This window comes from Callorhinus ursinus, unplaced genomic scaffold (genome assembly GCF_003265705.2).
Source record: "Callorhinus ursinus isolate GAN/ISIS: 27379988/994484 unplaced genomic scaffold, GSC_fseal_2.0 scaffold27, whole genome shotgun sequence".
In the NCBI taxonomy this organism is placed as follows: domain Eukaryota; kingdom Metazoa; phylum Chordata; class Mammalia; order Carnivora; family Otariidae; genus Callorhinus; species Callorhinus ursinus.
The window spans coordinates 22,325,179-22,347,762 of record NW_027397089.1 but is presented as its reverse complement, the minus strand read 5'-3'; the positions used below and the strand labels follow the sequence as shown (position 1 = coordinate 22,347,762).

Sequence of the window (22,584 nt, the reverse complement as noted above, 5' to 3'; positions counted from 1 at the left end):
ATTTTGAAAACTTTTAAATATAGCAAATGTAATGAACCCTCATATACCTTTCACCCAGCTTTAGATTTATTTAATTTTCAAAATTTTTGAGTTTGAAAAGTTCTAAAACCCTTCTTAGTGTAATATTTGTGCACATTTAATAAAATTGTAGTTCGAAGTTTAGTTTAACCCTGGGTTTCATCAACAGTTTATTAAATATAAAAAATGAATCTGTTCATTACTAGAAATTTTACAAAAATTAAAGAAAACCTTCTTATAGAAGGTAAGTTCTTTAATTATTGGCCTTTATTCCCCTGCAAGGTTATTTTTGTGTCAGGTCATAGATGGAAAAATAATTCAATAACTATTGGCAGTATTTTCTTCAGGAAGTTTTCTCACAGAGAACATTCAGAGAATGGCTTATTTTTTTAAGATTTTATTTTTATTTATTTGAGATAGAGCAAGAGTGAGAGAGTGAGAGAGCATAAGCAGGGGGAAGGGAAAAGGGAGAAGCAGGCTCATCCTAGGACCCTGCGATCATGACCTGAGCTGAAAGCAGACACTTAACCAACTGAGCCACCCTGGCGTCTCAAGAATGGCTTCTGTGTTTTTGAATTCTTTATATTTTTATAAATCATAAGCTTTTACACAATCCTCTGCATGCAGATGTATGTGTTTGGAGTTAAACAGTTTTCTGTATAACCTTTAAAACTTGATCCATAAACTGCACAAGTTCCATTCTCCATTTCAACCATTGTTAATCTAGATTAGAAAGAAGGACAAATTATATTTGTGATTTTATTAATACATAAATATAAAAATGCAATAAAATAAATATAGGTATTGAAATAATATCATTTCAGAAGGTTTTAGGACCATGCCTGGTCTTTCTTTGTTAAAGATATGCAAAATATAGCTAACTCAGTTATAAAAGCAGAAGTTACATTCTATTATAAATTATATGCCATTATTTTTTTCTGCATTGGAAATTAGTCAATTTAGGAAGTCTGAAATCTCTTGATATATGTACCTGAGTGAAATGAAAGTTTTTAAATAGTTTTTTTTCAACAAATAGATGAGAAATGAATTTAGAATTCAATTTAGAAGTCAGCAGATGTCATGTTTTATGCAAAAATAAACAATCTTCTTTGGATATATGCAACTTTACTTGGTAAGGAAATAAAAATTGTAAAATTCTCTTATATATTAAATATGTCTGTGTATATATATATAAGTATGTATAAATATAAATATATATGTGTGTGTGTGTGCATAGGCATTCCATGTAGAGATAGTTATATCTGTGTATCTATTTGCCTTGGAATCTGGTGATTTGTTTTCTTCCAGGAACAGGTGGGAAATAAAAGGCCAAGGAAAGAGTGAGGATGCATCAGCATGAATATGAACAATAAAATAGTTTGTATTCAAAAGGAGAAGAGAAGAAACTCAGTCCATAGAAACCACTAAATGCTCTTAGTTGGTCTCAGTCTATGCACATTAGAGTCTCATTTTTAAATCTCACTTTGTTTTTGTATTCCTTCAGTTTCTGTGTGTGTTTCCTATACCATTCATATTCCATGTCTGCCAGAGTGCTGATTATTCTGGATTGTACTTATTTGCTTATAACCATATCTCTAACTGAAGTGTGAAGCCCTTGAAGTTGTGTCTTATTCATCTCTGTCATTATCTCTGCATAGTTCCTGGAAATTGAGTTACACTCAACAAATATTTATCACATGCATAAACTGGAACTTAATTTGCCAGTTGTTTTGCTTTTGCTTCTAAAACAAACGTTTACACTTGCAGTGTGGAAAATATTGAGATAAGGTGATACAAATTTTATTAGTATTTCTAGAGAATAAACTTTTTTTTGTCAAAAATAAAATCTCAAGCCATACAGAAATGAGGTCATCCAAGATCAATTCTAAGGTATACTGGGGTTCCAAATATATAATGAGGTAGGAGGGTAAGTAGTTATAAGGAATATAAGGGGAGATATGAAAGAAACAGAAGGTTATGCATTGATTACTGCCAACTAACCATTACAGAAGCAAAGTAAACTTCAAAATCAATGAGAAGAGATTTTTTTTAAAAAGATTGATTTATTTTAGAGAGAGAGAGAGGGAGTGGGGAGGACCAGAGGGAGTTTATTTTCAAGCAGACTCCCCTCTGAGCATGGAGCCCAAGGCAGGGCTCAATCCAAGACCCATGAGATCATGACCTGAGCTGAAACCAAGAGTCCAAGAGTGGGATGCCTAACCAACTGAACCACCCAGGTGCCTTGAGAAGAGATTTTTTAAAGTCATTTAATGATAATTCTGGCTGTAGAGTAAGAAAGACACATATTTGAATATCTACCAGAATTATTACTCATTTTATAGCTTAGGTGAATTATTCTACACTCTAAGACGCTGTTCCTAACCAGCAAAATTAGGTTAGAAATGACCCCTGTTATAACCCCTGTTATAGAGGTTTTTAAGAGTCCTCAATGAGAAGATATATATATAAAGTGCTTAAAACTATGTCTGATGGAAAGGAAGCAGCTAATTAACCCGATATTAACATTAATGTTGTTGTGATGTTTTTATTATGTACTACAGAATTAGGGCTTCAAATAAGTAAAATATACTTGAAATAAAGAATTAAAAACTTTTACAGTTATATATAAGGAAAAGCACCTGTTAACTTCATCCCAATTTTAATTTGCTTAATGTATTTGTGATTGTAGTGTATCTGAGGGAGAGGAAAGAGAAATGCGGGGGGCATTTGAAGAAATGATGGTAGTAAATTTTCTAATTTTGTTTGAAAATTATAAACTCAGATATCCAAGAGTCTCAACAAAACACAAGAACAAGAAAAAAAAAGTAATCCAAGGCATATTACAACCAAATTTCTCAAATCCAGTTATAAACCAAGTGGGATTTATTCCTGGGCTGCAAGGTTGGTTCAACATCCTCAAATCAATCAATGTGATACAATACATTAATAAAAGAAGAACAAGAACCATATGATCCTCTCAATAGATGCAGAAAAAGCATTTGACAAAGTACAGCATCCTTTCTTGATTAAAACTCTTCACAGTGTAGGGATAGAAGGTACATACCTCAATATCATAAAAGCCATCTATGAAAAACACGCAGCGAATATCATTCTTAATGGGGAAAAACTGAGAGCTTTTTCCCTAAGGTCAGGAACATGGCAAGGATGTCCAATATCACCACTGTTATTCAACATAGTATAAGAAGTCCTAGCCACAGGGGCACCTGGGTGGCTCAGTCGGTTGAGCGACTGCCTTCGGCTCAGGTCATGATCCTGGAGTCCCCGGATCGAGTCCCGCATCGGGCTCCCTGCTCAGTGGGGAGCCTGCTTCTCCCTCTGACCCTCTCCCCTCTCGTGCTCTCTATCTCATTCTCTCTCTCAAATAAATAAATAAAATCTTAAAAAAAAAAAAAAGAAGTCCTAGCCACAGCAATCAGACAACAAAAAGAAATAAAAGGCATCCGAATCGGCAAAGAAGTCAAACTCTCACTGTTTGCAGATGTTATGATACTTTATATGGAAAACCCAAAAGACTCCACCAAAACGGCTAGAACTCATACAGGAAAACAGTAAAGTGGCAGGATATAAAATCAATGCACAGAAATCAGTGGAATTCCTATACACCAATAAGACAGAAGAAAGAGAAATTAAGGAGTCGATCCCATTTACAATTGCACCAAAAGCCATAAGATATCTAGGAATAAGCCTAACCGAAGAGGTAAAGTTTCTGTACTCTGAAAACTAGAGAACACTTATGAAAGATATTGAGGAAGACACAAAGAAATGGAAAAACGTTCCATGCTCATGGATTGAAAGAACAAATATTGTGAAAATGTCTATGCTACCTAGACCAATCTACACATTTAATGCAATCCCTATCAAAATACCATCCACTTTTTTCAAAGAAATGGAACAAATAATCCTAAAATTTATATGGAACCAGAAAAGACCCTGAATAGCCAAAGGAATGTTGAAAAAGAAAAGCAAAGCTGGCAGCATCACAATTCCAGACTTCAAGCTCTATTACAAAGCTGTCATCATCAAGACAGTATGGGACTGGCACAAAAACAGACACATAGATCAATGGAACAGAATAGAGAGCCCAGAAATGGACCCTCAACTCTATGGTCAACTCATCTTTGACAAAGCAAGAAAGAAAGTCCAATGGAAAAAAGACAGTCTCTTCAACAAATCGTGTTGGGAAAATTGGACAGCCACATGCAGAAGAATGAAACTGGACCATTTCCTTACACCACACACAAAAATAGACTCAAAATGGGTGAAAGACGTAAGTGTGAAACAAGAGTCCATCAAAATTCTTGAGGAGAACACAGGCAGCAACTTCTTAGACCTCAGCCACAGCAACTTCTTCCTAAAAACATCGCCAAAGGCAAGGGAAGCAAGGGCAAAAATGAACTCTTGGGACTTCATCAAGATAAAAGCTTTTGCCCAGCAAAGAAAACAGTCAACAAAACCAAAAGACAACTGACAGAATGGGAGAAAATATTTGCAAATGACATATCAGATAAAGGGCTAGTATCCAAAATCTATAAAGAACTTATCAAACTCAACACCCAAAGAAGAAATGATCCAATCAAGAAATGGGCAGAAGACATGAACAGATATTTTTCCAAAGAAGACATCCAAATGGCCAACAGACACATGAAAACATCGCTCGGCATCAGGGAAATCCAAATCAAAACCTCAATGAGATACCACCTCACACCAGTCAGAATGGCTAAAATTAACAAGTCAGGAAATGACAGGTGTTGGTGAGGATGCAGAGAAGGGGGAACCCTCCTACACTGTTGGTGGGAATGCAAGCTGGTGCAGTCACTCTGGAAAACAGTATGGAGGTTCCTCAAAAAGTTAAAAATAGAGCTACCCTATGACCCAGCAATTGCACTACTGGGTATTTACCCAAAGATACAAATGTAGTGATACTAAGGGGTACCTGTACCCCAATGTTTATAACAGCAATGTCTACAATAGCCAAACTATGGAAAGAGCCTAGATGTCCATCAACAGATGAATGGATAAAGAAGATGTGGTGTGTAAGACTGATGAATCACAGACCTGTAACCCTGAAACAAATAATACATTATATGTTAACAAAAAAGATAAAAAAGAAAAAAGTGACTCCAACTGTATTCTGTCTATAAGAGTATTCTGTCTATAAAAGTTTACTTTTAATATAAATGTACACATAGGTTAAAAAAAGAATGCAAAATAAATACCACATTAACACTAATCAAAGAGAACCTGGCAGGGCTATAATTATGATAGACAAAGGAGGATTTCATAGCACACACAAAAAAAGAGCTCATTACATAATGATTAGAGTCATAAATTCATCACGAGTACATAACAATCCAAACATTTATCAATAGAACTTCAGAGTAATTTGGAAAAATTGTTTGAAATGCAAGTAGAATACATAATTCCATAATTATAGTCCAAGATTTCAATATATGTCTTTCAGTAATTAATAGAGTAAGTAGAAAATCAGAAAAGATATAGAAGACTGGAGCAATACTCCCAACTAACTTGACCTAATTGAAATTATAGTATACTCTACCCAAGAATAATATAATACACATTCTGTTCAAGTGTACATAGAACATTTCAGAAAATAGACCATAGTCTGGTCCATAAAACTAATCTCAATAAATTTAAGTGGGTCCAAGTCATACAAACTATGCTCTTGACCAAGACGGGACTAAATTAGAACTCAATACAAGAAAAATCTCTGGAAAATTCCTAATGTTGGAAACTAAATAGCACACTTCTGAATAATCCATGGATCAAAGAAGAATACAAAAGGAAATTTAGAAGGTATATTAAACGGAATGAAAATGAAAACACAATATCTCAAAACATGTAAGGATGTTGCTATATTATCTCACATATTAGTAGCCTGAATGCTTCTATTAGAAAAAAAATTTCAAATTAATAGATCAGTTTTCACTACAAAAAACTATGGTGACTTTCTTTCTTTTTTCTTTAGGGGATAGGTAAATGGGAGTCCTTTAATAGAGCTGAAGGTTGAATGAGGAACCTGTGTGAATGAATACTGAAAGAAATACAGTGGAAGTAGGGCGCAGAAATTAATGAAATAGAAAATTGACAAATAAGTGATAAATAAGCACCAAAGTGATGTTCATTATCATTAGTCATTAGTGAAATGCAATTAAAACCACAATGAGATACCACTGCACACCTATTAGAATAGCTAAAATGTAAGGGACTGACTGTAACAAGTGTAGACCAGGATGTAGAGCAACTAGAACTCTTACACACTGTTAGTGGGAATGTAAAATGGAACAGTTACTTTGGAAAATAGTTTGGCAGTTTCTTAAAAAGTAAAACACATACCTATTATATTACCCAACCATTCCACTCCTAGGTATTAATGTAAGAGAAAAGAAAGCCTATGTTCATACAAAGACTTGTACACAACTCTTCATTGCAAGTAGCCTTATTATTAATAGTCAACAACTGGAAATTACCCACCTACCTATCCATCAGCAGATGAAAGGATAATCAAATTGAGCTACACTCATAGATGGAATCCCTCTCAGGAATAAAAAGAAATTAATTTTTTATACATGCCTTGAGGTGCCTGAATCTCAAAATAATTATATTGAGTGAAAAAGCCAGACATAAGAATAGTACATATGGGGCGCATGGGTGGCTCAGTTGGTTAAGCGACTGCCTTTGGCTCAGGTCATGATCCTGGAGTCCCGGGATCGAGTCCTGCATCGGGCTCCCCGCTCGGCGAGGAGCCTGCTTCTCCCTCTAACCCTACTCCCTCTCATGTACTCTCTCTCTCTCTCATTCTCACTCTCTCAAAATAAATAAATAAATCTTAAAAAAAAAAGAATAGTACATATGGCAGAAATCCATTTATATTAAATTCTATAAATTGCAAATTAATCTATAATGACAGAAAGCAGATTAGTTGCCTGGGGACAGAAAGAGGTGGGCAGAAAGGGATAAGAAGCAGATATTACAAGGGTGCAAAGGGAAAGTTTTGCAGGTGATAAATATGTTAATTATTTTGATGTTATTAATGGTTTTGTGGATGTATACCTTTTTCAAAATTTATCAAATTGTACACTTTAAATATGTGTAGTTTATTGAATGTAATTATATCTCAACAATTCAGTTAATAACCTCAAGAAAGAATATGTTTTTGATATTTAACCTCTCCTCTAGTCTCCTTATCTGTAAAATGGCCATAGTATTATGTGCTGCAAAGCAGTACTTAGCACATAGCAAACAATTAATGTAACTCATTGTTATTGGTATTGGCTGCTCTGCTCCATAATCTCCTAAACTTAGGTCCTCAGAGTTTTTTTCTGAATCTATTAGAATATGGGAACATCCTGGCATTGTGTGAAATAATGTGATCTTGAATGACCATAGGGACAGCTTAGAGACAAGTCCACAAATAGACACCTATTGCTACAGACTTACTGGCTGGGCAAGAGAATGGTGCCGTCTTCCCACTGCCAAGATCCATTTGCTGGAATTTGTATTAGTCCCATCCAGTGATATGACTTCACCAATTTAAAGAAATCCTGTTTGAGACCACAAATAAAATCAGTGCTTAGAATTTTAGTTAATACAAGGCCATAATCATTCAATCATTTTTTTCCCACACTTAGGGAAATGCATTCTGTCCTCTAGCCTAATTCTGACTTAAACACTGTACATAATACCTACAATTTCTGTGCTTTCTTATTTTTATTTATTTTTTTTAAATTTTGAATTTTAATATTTTTTAAAAAGGTTTTATTTATCTATTTGAGAGAGAGAACAAGGGAGAGAGAGAAAGAGCACACAAGTGGGGGGGAGGGGCAGAGGGAGAGGGCAAAGCAGGCTCTCTACTGAGCAAGGGGCCTGATGCAGGGCTCCATCCCAAGACTCTGGGATCAGGACCTGACCTGAAGGCAGATGCTTAACCGACTGAGCCACCCAGGTGCCCAGTGCTTTCTTATTTTTGATGCAGAAAGATTTAGGGTGGATATATCTCAGTCTTAGTGCCTCTCTTATGTTTCAGGTTTATATTCCAGTGATTTGCCTCACATGTTAGAAATGAATATAAGAAGGGAAATTAAAACAAACACTCAACCTGATCCTCTCTGCTGTATATCTTCAGGAGACTGGAATTTTGAGACATACAAGAAGCTTGGCTCTGGTACCAGCTTTTGCTCTCATTAAAAAATTGGTAGCAGTTATTTCTATAACATATCCAGTTTTTAGGACATGGGCCACAATAACATTCTGAAAGAGAGAATATATTCTTAATTCTGTACAAGTCTGAACATTATAGCAGATTTTGTCTAGACAGGTTAAATACTCTTATTGTAACTTTAACATTCCAGATAAACCAATCTGATCATCTCCAATGACATAACTTAACACATTTATATATATAGAGAGAGAGAGAGAGAGATGCCAAAACTAAGTATCTTCTTCTTTTTAGAAGCACTCTTTCGTTGTTAACGAATAAAAAATTTTGGAATGTTGTGGATCATGGACAAAAATTAATAATTTTCTTATACATTCTCTTGTTAACAACATTGGATACATGCCTATACTCAATTATATAGAGATTCATGTAACTTGTGCTTCAAAATGTTAAAAAAAACTTTCACTTACCTTGCAAAGAAATTGGAGCTTCTTTGTTGAATAATGCTATTAAAATAATCATTAAGAGGATTAAGAGGTACCAACTTTCAGTTATAAAATAAGTCATGAAGATGAAAAGTACAGCATAGGGAATATAGTCAATAATATTGTAATAACATTGTATAGTGACAGATGGTGATTACACTCATCACTGTGAGCATGGAGTAATGTATAGAATTGTCAAATCACTATGTTGTACAACTAAAACTAATATAAAACTAATGTAAAACACAGTTCAATAATAAAAAAATCAAAATTATTAAAATGTGATTAGTAACATAGTCTTAGCAAAAGTAGACACATTTTTACACTAACAGCAAAAACATAAAGACACATACAATATTGTTAGTTTATGTCTCTGTGCTTCTGAATACTAATCAAAGTAATGCATTGCAATCATTAGATCAAGAATGCTCTATCTACTTCTCTACTATCACTTACAATGTACGATTATGGCACCGCATATCATTACCATTATAATGAAATGGATCCCCATAGCTACAGCAATGGCACGGGCTACGAAAAATGGAGATGCTGTCCAAAAAAAAAAAAAAGTGAGAAAGAATAGAAAATAAATATTAAAAAGTTTTGGTATGTTCATGTTTGATATAAATGTTATGAGTGTTTTTTATGGGAGGAGTGATATCAGTACTTTTACCTTAATTGTTTTTTTCAGAACAAGTAAAATAGGTACTTTGTAAGTGATTAAAAAAAAAAAGACAATAGAAATGCACATTCCCTCCTGTTTCTCTCTAAAAATTCTCCAGTTCCCTCTTTAGAGTAAATCATGGTTATAATTTTTAATTTTTTTAATGTAGATACCATAACAAACACAGACAGTTCCCTTCAATCCCTTTTTAAAAACATTTTGAAGAAAGTATGGAAAATATTCTGTGATTTTTTTTTTGCTTACGAAAATATCTTAATGATTATTCTATATCATATCTTATAAAGTCAAAATTTTATATATAGCTGTTTTCATTCCTTTCATTGGTATATGGACAAAATCTATTGACAGACATTTAATTTTTTCCAATGTGTATTTAAATCATTTCTTAGTTTTGCTATTAGATATAACAATATGAATAACATTTTATATATACCTGTGTATATTTTTGAGTTCCTCTCTAAGAAAAATCCCTGAGAGAGTAATTGCTGAGTCAAAGGGCATTTTCATTTAAAATTTTTGTAATGATTGACATTTTCAGTCCAAAGAAGAAATACCAATTTATTTAGTATCAAAAATAAGTTTAAAAGCCTGTTTGCTCACATCTTCTCTGCATTAAATATTATTCACATTTTAAAATGTGTAAATCTTATAAGCAATATTTTTAATTTAAATTTTATTTTTTCTGTTCTGAATAAGATTGGCATTTACTATGGTTAAGTAATGTTTTTATTTTATTTCTCTGAGACTTCTCTTGTTTGTATTGAGTAGCTGGTTCCTTGTTTACTTTTTGGGTTAAGGATATTAGTTCATTTCTTACCATATGTTTTGCAAACACACATCTCAGATATTTTTGTTTTAACATTATGAAATTGTGGGGGTGCTGAACTGCATAATGGTTGACTTGACCAAATTTTCCTTTATGGCTGTTTTTTTTTGGATATGAATAAAATGTCTTCATTATTCTGAGTTTATAAAGTATATTACACTCATGTGTCATCATGGGTTATATGGTTTCCTTTTTTATTTGACCTGTTTGGTGTGTGTGTGTGTGTGTGTGTGTGTGTGTGTGTGTAATAAATAAGGTAGGAACTTAAATTTATAATTTTTTTCCCAAATGGGCACTGAATTTTTCTAACATCATTTATTGAACAAGTCAGTGTGTTCTCATTGATATGAAATGCCACCTTTAGAATGTAATACATTCATATTTGTATTTTCATTTATTCTTATATTCTTTATGTGTTTTCCATTCAAACTATATGTAAAATTCCCTTAGTTTTATAATATGCTTGAGTTTTTCACAGTATCCACAATTTATATTACATTTCTTTTTCAGAATAATTTGGCTATCATTACACTTTATGTGTACCTTAAGAACTTAAGAAAAAAAGAACTTTAAGCTTTTCAAGAACCTGTACGTTTAAAATATGGTAATTTATCTTTCAATAGCATCACATTAAATGCATAAATATATGGAGATAATTTACTTCTTTAAAATGTCTTTTCCCATTAGGCATGTCTTATTTTATGTTCATCAACACAACTTTAAATTAATAAGTTTACTTCTAGAGTTTTTAATTAAAAAGTTTATTTCTGTCTTTTCAAAAAAATTTTGCTGTTATATATATGACATTTTTGTTTCATAACATTTTTCTTGTTTTTGTAGTTAGTAAACCAATTGATTTTTATATCTTATTTTCAATCAAGTCCTCATATCAGATTTCCTTATTGTTTGTCATATTTTTGGGTGAAGCTTTTGAGGGCTTTTTAAATTATTTTCAATTACAAATTTTTGCAAATAATATTAATTTTGCCTTTTTATTGTAATTTCATATCATTTGCTTTTTTCTTTTTCTTGGTTATTCATGTTGGATATCACCAGCAGAACAATTAATATTACTCAACAGCAATGATAGCAAAAATCCTTGCCTTTTCTAACTATAATGAAAATGCTACTAACATTTATCAATAAGCATAATGATAGCTTCTGAATATAAATATATATATTTGAAAAACAGTATTTAATTTTAGAGATTTTAAAAATTAAGTCCTTTTTAAGAATTCACAGTGATTTTTATCAAAAACCTTTTTAACATTATGCATATGATCATGCAATCTTTCCCCTTTGATGACTACATATGGCTCATTTCCATTCTTATAATCAACTCATAAGGTGGTGCTATTTGATAATCATTTATTTTTTAACATTTAATGAAAATTCATAGGTGAGAAGTCTGCTGTTTTCCTTTCTGTGTAAGCTATTTCAGGCTCTATTTTCAATGATATTCTGGCTTGATAAAAGACAGTTTATCTTCATCAGTGCATTCTGAAACATTTCTTTGAATGGCAATCAAATTGTTGCTTCCACACCTTTTAAGAATAGAACTCTGAAAGATATTTTGTATTTCCTCTATCTTTTGTTTCCCTTTCTATTTATTCCTCCTTAAAGTTAGTTGTTCAGTGCTCTCTTAGAAACTGCTGTCTCACAGTCAATGCAATTTCTAGCAAGATACCAACAGCATTTTTCACAGAGCTAGATTAAACAATCCTAAACTTTGTATGGAACCATGGAGGACTCTGAATACCCAAAGCAAACTTGAGAAAGAAAAGCAAAACTGGAAGCATTACAATTCCGGACTTCAAGTTATATTACAAAGGTGTAGCGATCAAGACAGTATGGTCCTGACATGAAAATAGACACATAGATCAATAGAATAGAATAGAAAATCCAGAAATCAACCCACAACTCTAAGGTTAACCAATATTTGACAAAGCAGGAAAGAGTATCCAATGGAAAAAGGACAGTCTCTTCAATAAATGGTTTTGGGAAAACTGGAGAGCAACATGCAGAAGAATGAAGCTGGACCACTTTTTTACACCATATACAGAAATAAATTCAAAATTGATGAAAGACCTAAATGTGAGACAGGAAACCATGAAAATCCTAGAGGAGAACAAAGGCAGTAAACTCTTTTGACATTGGCTGTAGCAACTTCTTACTAGTATGTCTCTTGAGGCAAGGGAAACAAAAGCATAAATAAACTATTGGAACTTATCAAAATAAAAAGCTTCTTCACAGTATGGGAAACACTCAACAAAACTAAAAGGCAACCTACAGAATGGGAAAAGATATTTGCAAATGACATATCTGATAAAGGGTTAGTATCCAAAATATATGAAGAACTTATAAAACTCAACACCCAAAAAACAAATAACCCAGTTAAAATGGGCAGAAGGCATGAATAGACATTTTCCAAAGAAGACATCCAGGTGGTCAACAGACACATGAAAAGATGCCCAACATCACTCATCATCAGGGAACTACAAATCAAACTATGATTAGAAATAACCTGACACCAGTCAAAATGGCTAAAATGAACAACACAGGAAACAAGAGATGTTTGTGAGGTATTGGACAAAAGGGAACCCTCATGCATTGTTGGTAGGAATGCAAACTGGTGTAGCTACTGTAGAAAAAAGTATGGCGGTTCCTCAAAAAGTAAAAAATAGAACTATCCTACAATCCAACAATTGTACTACCAGGTATTTACCCAAAGGATACAAAAATAACTAATTCAAAGGGATAGATGCACCCTGATATTTATGGCAGCATTATCAACAATAGCCAAATTATGGAAAGATCACAACTGTCCATTGACTGATAAATGGATAAAGAAGTGTGTGTGTGTGTGTGTGTGTGTGTGTGTGTGTGTGTATAGTGGAATCTTACTCAGCCATCATAAAGAATGAAATCTTGCCATTTGCTATGATGTGGGGGGCTAGAGAGTTTTATGCCAAATGAAATCAGTCAGTCAGAGGAAGACAAATACGATATGATTTCACTCATATGTGGAATTTAAGAAACAAAACAAATGAACATGGGGGAAAAAAGGCAAACCAAGAAACAGACTCTTACCTATAGAGAAAAAACTGATGGTTACCAGAGGGGAGGTGGGTGGGGGCTGGGTGAGATAAGTGATGGGGATTAAAGCGAGCACTTGTTGTGATGAGTACGGGGTGTTGTATGTAAGTATTGAATCACTAAATTCTAAACCTGAAACTAATATTACACCATATGTTAACTAACTGGAATTTAAATAAAAACTTGAAAAAAATATCAAGAAACTGCTGTTTCAGTTGCCATTATTATGTTAATGATGATCTCATCATTTGTAGGGCATGAAAAAATCCTAAACTGAACAATTTCTGCTAATTGTATTATATATTCCAATATTATACTAGAGTTAATTTCATTTCTGCTTTTCTCATTAAGGTAAAAGAAACTGAATGCTAATCACTGATCTAATCATATAGATTCCAAGATTCACCTCAGTATACTGAGAGAAGACAAATGGAATATTGAACTTACGGTTTTCTCCATGTTTCCTTGTGATTAATGTAGACTTTCTCTTTTGCCATTGTGGAGCAGTACCATGCTTTACCAGCTCAGAGTTATAATTATGGACTTCATTCATCTCTAGAGGAAAACAATTCAGGCCAACAGGAGTCATAGCCTTTCAGCCCCTTGGGTCATAATTTTTATAATTTAACTTGCCATACTATTCATATCCTTTTTAAAGTATAACATCAAGTTACTTCTGTTTTATATTACTTCATTACTATGATTTTTGCACTTCGTATAAAATTATTTTTATTCTATGGCAAAATATCTTTTTTTCTTAAGATTTTATTTATTTTGACAGAGAGAAAGAGAGAGTACAAGCAGGCGGAGCAGCAGGCAGAGGGAGAGAAGCAGGCTCCCTCAACAGGGAGCCCAATGTGGGGCTCCATCCCAGGACCCTGGGATTGTGACCTGAGCTGAGGGCAGACGTTTAACCGACTGAGCCACCCAGGCACCCCTCTATGGCAAAATATCTTTAGCAAGATCTTATGTACCATAAAATAAGTTAATTCTTAGCATGCAATAAAATCTAACATTAAAATAAAGACAGTGTATAATAAAAAAGACAGGGGCCTAGGGAGTTAGACATGTGTTTAATTCATAGAGCCACATTTGCTAAGTTAATAACTTCATGAATTACAAAAAAAAAGAAAAAAGAAAAAGAAAGGAAAAGTAAAGAGGAAACAAAGGAAAAAGGGAAAGAAAAGAACAAAGGATATCAACACAAACTGAGGAGTACTTTAAAAAGTGAAATTAAATAATATTCATTTAGAATCAATAATGTTAATCATGTAGTAAACAGTAAATGCCTTTCTTTTTTTTAGTGAAGGACATACAAATAATAAGGTGTAAAATTTTAAAATAAATACAAATAATCTTGCCTTTGAACAAAACAAGTAAAAAACCACTTTGCTCTCTTCGTGAAATAGTAATCATTACTGAATATGTAAAAACTTTTTATAATGAAATGTTAATACTAATTATCTTTTTTACCTAAAATTAAACTAAAGCATTGTTTGTACATACCATATGTAACTTAATTATCAAACATGTGAAGAGGGTAGGTATTATTTTATGGATGAAGAAATTGAATGTTATAGGTGGCCAAAGTCATATTTGTATTTAATATAATGCTAGAAATAGAAATCTATTAATGTAAATATAGCATGTTTTATATCTCTATTTGATAGAGAAAGGAAACTCAAGTGCATAGAAGCTGTGGATTGTCCCAGATCTCAAAACTAGAGACTAGTAAAAGTTTGACTAAAATTTTTCTAACTCCAAATCCTTATGCTGTCACTATTTCAGGCTATCTCAAATTGTGAAAGATTTTACTTTAGGTAGTTAATGAAACAAAGGAAGAGAAAAGTTCTCAAGTTTTCAAAAACTCCATTTAAAATATAACATGAAATGAACATAAGTGAATCAGAGTAATTTGTTTTCTTATGCCTTGTATGCTAGTATCAAATTCTGGGTATCTTAAAATTATATACAGGCCAAACTGCACATTTATGTGGAGAACACATACCCATGTTGTGATGGTCCCACCGATCTCGGATCAACTTCATTGTTTGATTATGACTGTTTATTTACTCCAGAGATGAATCCAAAATCTTCATTTTGAAGATGACATATCTTCCTTAGAAAAACAAGAATACAAAAATATCTCTGCTTCTCTCCCTCTGCCTGGGGCTCCGCCTCCTTGTACTCTCTCTTTCTCTCTGTCAAAATAAAGAGTTCATACAAAGCCAGGCAAAATTTTTTTTTATGTTTCTCTTGGTTATAAAATAATAAATAATTATTTCAAAAATATAATGGGTGTTTTTAATTCACCTACATTAAGCTACTTAGCCAAAAATATTTTCCATCACAGATCTTGAATGACAACACATATAGTTTTCTGTTTGTAGTTATTTTCTTTGGTGACAATTTTTTTTGGCAAGGCAAATTCGGGTAAGATATATGAATATTTGGATGTTTGTTCCTAGTACATATTAATTCAACTTCTGTCCATATTGTCATCATTATTATAATCATCACCACCATCATCATCATCATCTACAAGTTATCACCATCATTATTAGCAAAAATAATCTCATGTTTATTTATATAGCAACATCTTACAGTATCCAGAAGAGCTCTCAGAGAGAGATGACTCTTTAGGGGCGCCTGGGTGGCTCAGTCATTAAGCATCTGCCTTTGGCTCAGGTCATGATCCCAGGGTCCCGGGATGGAGCCCCACATTGGGCTCCGTGCTCAGTGGAAAGCCTGCTTCTCCCTTTCCCACTCCCCCTGCTTGTGTCCCCTCTCTCGCTATGTCTCTCTGTCAAATAATAAAATCTTTTTTTAAAAAAAGAAATGACTATTTAATAAATATACATAGTGAATGGATTTTAAAAAAGCTGTTTCATGTTTGATCATGGTAGTAAGAAGCAACAACATGTTTTTTTTTCATTTTACAAATAAAGTTGTGTATCACAGAAGCTAAGTGCCCTGCACAAGAACAGAAAATTCCCATGTGTGAATTCAAATGGAAATTCAATCCTCTAATCCCAAATGTAGATTTATTCCTCTAGTTTTATTTAATGACAAGACCCCATCTTATAGCAACATCATAATGTGTTATTCTTCAGTAAATATATCCTGCCTACTCACCACTGAATACAGTGAAAAACAGTATATACCTCAGAAGTAAGAAGCATTCCTTGACCTCCGTATTTCTATTGAAAGAAGCAGTTATAATTACCTTATGTTGTAAATATTTTTGGAAACTTTCTTGAGTCTGAAACCTCAAGAATTTCTCATTTCTTAAATAACAGTTGTTAGAAACACAAACACACACAAAAACACACCTGATCAAAGAAGGAAGGTCTTGATTTTTGCGGATAAAAGTCTCCTTTACAAATGAAAAATTTAGACATGTCCTGAGTTATCACTTTAGAACTAAAACTAGAGATGTACAGTCAATTCTGATTCCTGAGAAAGATAAGACAAATGTTACTGTAATCTCGTCTTGTGAAGAAACAACACAAACCACACTACTTCCACTTTATCACAGCACAGAAAATTCTACTAAGTGGCGAAATAAATGCGAGGTGTTAACATGATTTTATGACTTAAATGATCAATGCAATGATAAGAAGTTTCCCAGAGTTTTGAGAAACAATGGTGGGCTTAGATCATCTCTTCCTGAATTAAAAGTGAAAAGTTGTTCTAAAATATGGTTGTAAGTACTATGTGGGAAAAAAAGAAGAAAATTAAGTTAACTTCATAATCAAATTGTACACATGCTGTTATAAATTTGAATGGAATCAAGTATGCTGTATCATATAAGTTGGAACCATAGAAAGATATCTTTCATATACATATACATATATAAGTATATGCACACACATAAATGCATACAAGTATATAGACATCTATGTGTACACACATGATCTTTTAACTATAAAAATATAAAGTGTATATAAAATGAAAGTTCCATAATGAACCATCATATGCCTAGCTTCAACAATTATCAGTTTGTGGTTAATAGGACTTCATTTATGATATATGCGGTGTCTCACACCCATCTCTGCGCCTATTAAATAGGGCCTTTTCTCTACTTTCCTTGTGAACATCACTCATTATATTACTCTCTATTTCTCAGAACATTAGCACCAAATCTTATGCCAGAATAGCAATATAATCAACTATAATGTCTTAGTGTTCTGGTTTTCAGCTACTCACAATTGTTGTTACATTAAAAAGTGATAAAGAGGACCGCCAGACCCAAAAGGAGCCTTTGGAGAAAGGGGAACCCTCTTACACTGTTGGTGGGAATGCAAACTGGTACAGCTATTCTGAAAAACAGTATGGAGCTTCTTCAGAAAGTTAAAAATAGAGCTATCCTATGACCTAGCAATTGCACTACTAAGTATTTATCCAAAGGATACAAAATAGTGATTCAAAGGGGCATCTTCACCCCAATGTTCATAGCAGCAATGTCTACAATAGCTAAACTATGGAAAGAGCCCAGGTGCCCACCGACAGATGAATGGATAAAGAAGATGTAGCATATCTATACAATGGAATATTACTCAGCCATCAAAAAAGAGAAGTCTTACCATTTGCCACGACATGGATGGATCCAGAGGGTATTATGCTAAGCGAAATAAGTCAACCAGAGAAAGACAATTATCATATGATCTCACTCATATGTGGAATTTAAGAAACAGGGCAGAGGATCATAGGGGAAGAGAGGAAAAAATGAAACAAGATGAAACCAGAGAGGGAGACAAACCATAAGAGATTCTTAATCATAGGAAACAAACTGAGGGTCGCTGGAGGAGAGGTTGGTGGGGAGAAGGGGTACCTGGGTGATGGGCATTAAGGAGGGCATGTGATGTAATGAGCACTGGGTGTTATATGCAACTGATGAATCACTACACTCTACCTCTGCAACTAGTAATACACTATATGTTAATTAATTGATTTTGAATAAAATTTAAAAAAGACATAACGACTAAATGTACTATGGTATCCTGGCTGGGATAATGAAACAGAAAAAAAATATTAAGTAAAAACTAAGGAAATCTGAAAAACTATGTTCTTTATTTAATAATATATCAATATCAGTTCATTCACTATGACAAGTGTATCATACTAATGTAAGCTATTAATACAGGAAACTGGGGATGGGGTATATGGGAACTCTCTCTATTACCTTTGTAATTTTTCTGTAAATTTTATACCATTATAAAATAAAAAGTTTATTCAAAAATAAGTATTGGGTCTTCTTTAGAATGTTATAACAACAACAACAACAAAAACAATAATAATTTTATTAGTATAATACATATGGGAGACTTTAAAGAAAACAAAAAACCACTCTGGAGGGAAACATCTAAAAAAATCACTCACTCATATTAACTGAACATGAGCTCGTGAAAACAAACTTTAATCAGTAAATCTATAATCAGTCTATTCAATCAGTAAGAGATAATGATTAGTCAATAATCTTTAGCTAATAGAACAATTAAACACTGTAAAAAATAACTAAACACTGTAAAAATCTATGTACAATATGGATGACATAAAAATAATATAAGCAAAAGTTGATTCTGCAAAGTTTGATAAAGCTAGAAAAAAATTTAATGAAATCAGTAGGGTATTTAAAATCTTCCCATATGGGGCCCCTCACTGACCCAGTCTAAGGCTATGGTGAACCAGGTTATCAAGTGCAAGACTGCAGTGGCCTGGGAGGCAGGAAAACCTCTCTCTACAGAGTAGGTAGAGGCGGCATCCCCAAAGGCTCATGAAATTCGAATTAAGATTATTGCCGCTGCAGTTTGCCACACTGATGCCTATACCCTGAGTGGGGCTGATCCTGAAGGGAGTTTTCCAGTGATCCTGGGACATGAAGGTGCTGGAATTGATCCTGGGACATGAAGGTGCTGGAATTGTGGAAAGTGCTGGGGAAGGAATTACTAAGCTGAAGGCAAGTGATACTGTCGTTCCATTTTACATGCCATGGTGTAGACAATGCAAATTTTGCCTAAACCCTAAAATAAACCTTTGCCAGAAGATTAAGAGTTACTCAGGGGAAAGGATTAATGCCAGATAGTACTGGCAGATTTACTTGCAAAGGAAAGACAATTTTACATTACATGGGAACCAGCACATTTTCCGCATATACAGTTGTGCCTGATATCTCTGTTGCTAAAATTGATCCTTTAGCACCTTTGGGTAAAGTCCGCCTTCTGGGTTGTGGCATTTCAGCTGGTCCTGGTGCTGCTGTAAATACTGCCAAGGTGGAGCCTGGTTCTGATGTGGGAACCAAAGGCAGAAGAAAAATTATTAAATTTCCTTACTACCTGCAGCCCATTGACAAGTCCTTGAAACAGGCAGAGTGACATTCCTCTAGGGACTCAACTGCCTCAATGTTAATACTTTGCTAAGAGCAAAAGGCAATCCTAGCCTGACCACCCCCCCCGCCCCCCCAGGATCCTGTAAGTCTACCTTAAGTTATAAGAATTCCTTTGGAAACTTCCTTTATCTCTAAACCCTCCAAGATATGTGTTGGCAATCATCCCCCAAGCACATGGCCCACCAATATACATCTGGAGGGTCTCATGACTAAGGTTTTATTAGACAGTAATAAAAGACACTTTTCCAACAATAGTTAGCCCCCTCAAGGTCCTGGAAACCTTGCTTCCAAAATTCTTTAGAGACTTAATACTATCCCTAACCCCCTCCCAACTTGAATGTATATAATGGGCCACTCCTCATGACCCTATTGCAGCTCTTTCTGCCCACGGATCCTGTCCCCATGCTTTAATAAAACCACCTTTTTGCAGCAAAGACGTCTCAAGAATTCTTTATTGGCGTCTTTCATGGGCTGTAAGGTGGCTGGTGCATCCCAGATCACTGGTGTGGACATCAATAAAGATAAATTCACAAGGGCCAAAGAGTTTGGAGTCTCTGAATGTATTAACCCCCAGGACTTCAGTAAACCCATCCAGGAAGGTACAATTCCTAACTCTCTAATCAAGGACAAGGCTGATACAGTCATAAATCTGTTTCCTGAACTCTCCTTCACATGAATAATTGCCAGCTCATTAAGGAACATTCTAGCATAATAAAAGTCATTTCTGCAAAAAAAAAAAAAAAATCTTCCCAATGGTTAACACAAAAGCTGAATAGTTTTACAGGAGAGAAATAATAAACTTTTGAGAAAAAGATCATTATAATTCATGCAAACACTTCTAGATGGTATGGATAAAAGGAATAGTTGTCATTTCTTTCACTAAAAGTAGAATTAATTACCTTGGTGCCTAAATTAGATGAGAATATGTTAAGAAAGGAAAAAGAAAAGTCGAACTCATTTATGAAAATTGTTGCAAAATCCTAAAACAGTGCTAAACCAAATCAGTGTATAAAACTCATATAGGTAATCAAATTGAGTTTATTTCACAATTATAGTAATAGTTTTCCTTTGAAAGAAAAATCATTAAATGTAATTTGCTATAAACAATAGTCTAAAGAAATAGAACAAGATTGCATCAAGGTGGAAAGCCCATTTGCTATGATTCAAAACCTTTTCATGATAAAAACAATCTTTAGCATACATATGAGAGGGCTTACATAAACATCATTCTTAATTTGGAGATATTAGTAGTCTTTTAGAAATCCATGAAAGCAAACAGTCACTAATATCACTTCTTTTCAATTTCACTGTAGAGATTTTGCAGCACATTTAAGACCACCATAGGAAATTAAAGAGATAAGGACTTAAGCATTTTTTTTTCTGATGATATGTTCATCTACATTATGGGGAGGAAGATATTTCTCTGACATATGGTCCTTTTAGGTGAACTTAGAATCAAATTGACTTGAGACAGACTAACAGGAGAAAATCAAATTTAATAGGCATATGTATGGGGAATCCACAGACACAAAATTCTAGGGACAATGAGGCAACATGAAACTTATATGAGTAAAGGAGAGGGGGAGGGTCTGAGATACAAAAGGGAGAAAACTCATTAGCAAGAAAGTAAAAGGAGATGTCTGAAAAAACAAAGTTACCCAATTATGCAGATAAGTTCCTTAGGTAAAGGGGAGTCTGTTAATAGCTCTCTTCTTGGTACAGGATCTCTTTTCCAGTGTAAATTTAGGCACTTGGGGAGGAGACAGAGCTGTTCCTGTATCTGCTGGGTTTTTCCTTTTCCTTTTTTTTTTTAATTTAAGTAAATTCTATGTTCAACATGGGGCTTGAACTCATTATCCTAAGATCAAGAGTCCTAGAGGTTTTGATTACTTTTAGCTCAAAATAATCTCTATGCCAAAGTGGCCCATCTTGGGGCAGCCTGGCCTGGGCCCCTACAACATAGAAAATTTAAAAAAAATAGTTTAAAAATTTAAAAAAACAGTTAATAGAAATAATATTAATATAACTGAATGTAGCATTAACTTGCAAAAACTATTACATTAAACATCACCAATAAACAAAAAAATTAATCTTTAAAAATATATCATTAACAATGACAATAGAAAGTAAGGTGCTTATGAGTAAATCTAACAGAAATAGAGAAGATGTACATGGAACTTACATAACTTATATAATATTTTTTAAAACTCTAAATTTTGATAGAACTACTGGATCTTATAAAGATGTCAATTAATCCTAAAATGTTTCAGAGAGACAATTTAATTCCAATTAATATCCTAAGTTTTACTGTATGACCTACAAAATAGGATTCTAAATATTCATAAATTGCAGTAGCCAATAGTCCTATTGCTATTGCAGAATACAAGGTGGGGGGTCTTGTCCTACTGATATTAAGACCTTGTTTAAAGCTATGTTAATTAAGACAAAATGATAGAAGAACATAGACAAAGCAGACAGAGAAAAGGCTATGGGAGAAAATATGCAGAAAAGGAAAAGTTATGTGCACAGACGAAAAAAGTATATGAGGTAGCATTGCAGATAAAGTAGAAAATGAGATACCATTAAATAGGGCTGAAAAGTTGTTTTAACAATATAAAATACAAAATTTGATCTTTACTACATGCAGAAGAATTAGGAACTTAAACACAGACCCCTGGTGTGTGTATAAGAAATAAATATATGAGGGGCACCTGGATGGCCCAGTCAGTTGAGCGTCTGAACTCATGATTTTGGCTCAGGTCATGATCTCAGGATCATGAGATCGAGCCCTGCATTGGGCTCCAAGCTGGGCATGGGGCCTGCTTAAGATTCTCTTTCTCTCCCTCGCCCTCTGCCCCTCCCTCCCCTGCTCACACTCTCAATCTCTCT

General features: G+C 33.8%; 1 protein-coding gene and 1 pseudogene across 9 annotated transcripts in view; one reads left to right on the top strand and one right to left on the bottom strand.

The window, feature by feature from the left end:
* Positions 1–384: 384 nt before the first annotated feature.
* Positions 385–22,584, bottom strand: part of KLRK1 (killer cell lectin like receptor K1) — a 264,238-nt gene continuing 242,038 nt past the window's right edge. For 2 of the 9 annotated variants that reach the window (XM_073877980.1, XM_073877979.1), the window contains exons 2-7: positions 13,755–13,862; positions 9,157–9,249; positions 8,686–8,721; positions 8,156–8,307; positions 7,498–7,601; positions 385–741 (exon numbers count right to left, since the gene is read on the bottom strand). In XM_073877980.1, coding sequence (XP_073734081.1) covers positions 624–741; positions 7,498–7,601; positions 8,156–8,307; positions 8,686–8,721; positions 9,157–9,249; positions 13,755–13,860 — 609 coding nt within the window. In that variant the 5' untranslated portion in view covers positions 13,861–13,862 and the 3' untranslated portion in view covers positions 385–623. Of the gene's footprint in view, positions 742–7,497; positions 7,602–8,155; positions 8,308–8,685; positions 8,722–9,156; positions 9,250–13,754; positions 13,863–15,315; positions 15,509–16,639; positions 16,800–22,584 lie in introns of those variants that run through there. The other 7 variants (XM_025879940.2, XM_025879942.2, XM_025879938.2 and 4 more) reach the window with 7 other exon arrangements.
* On the top strand, positions 18,987–20,371 carry LOC112830198 (alcohol dehydrogenase class-3 pseudogene; annotated as a pseudogene).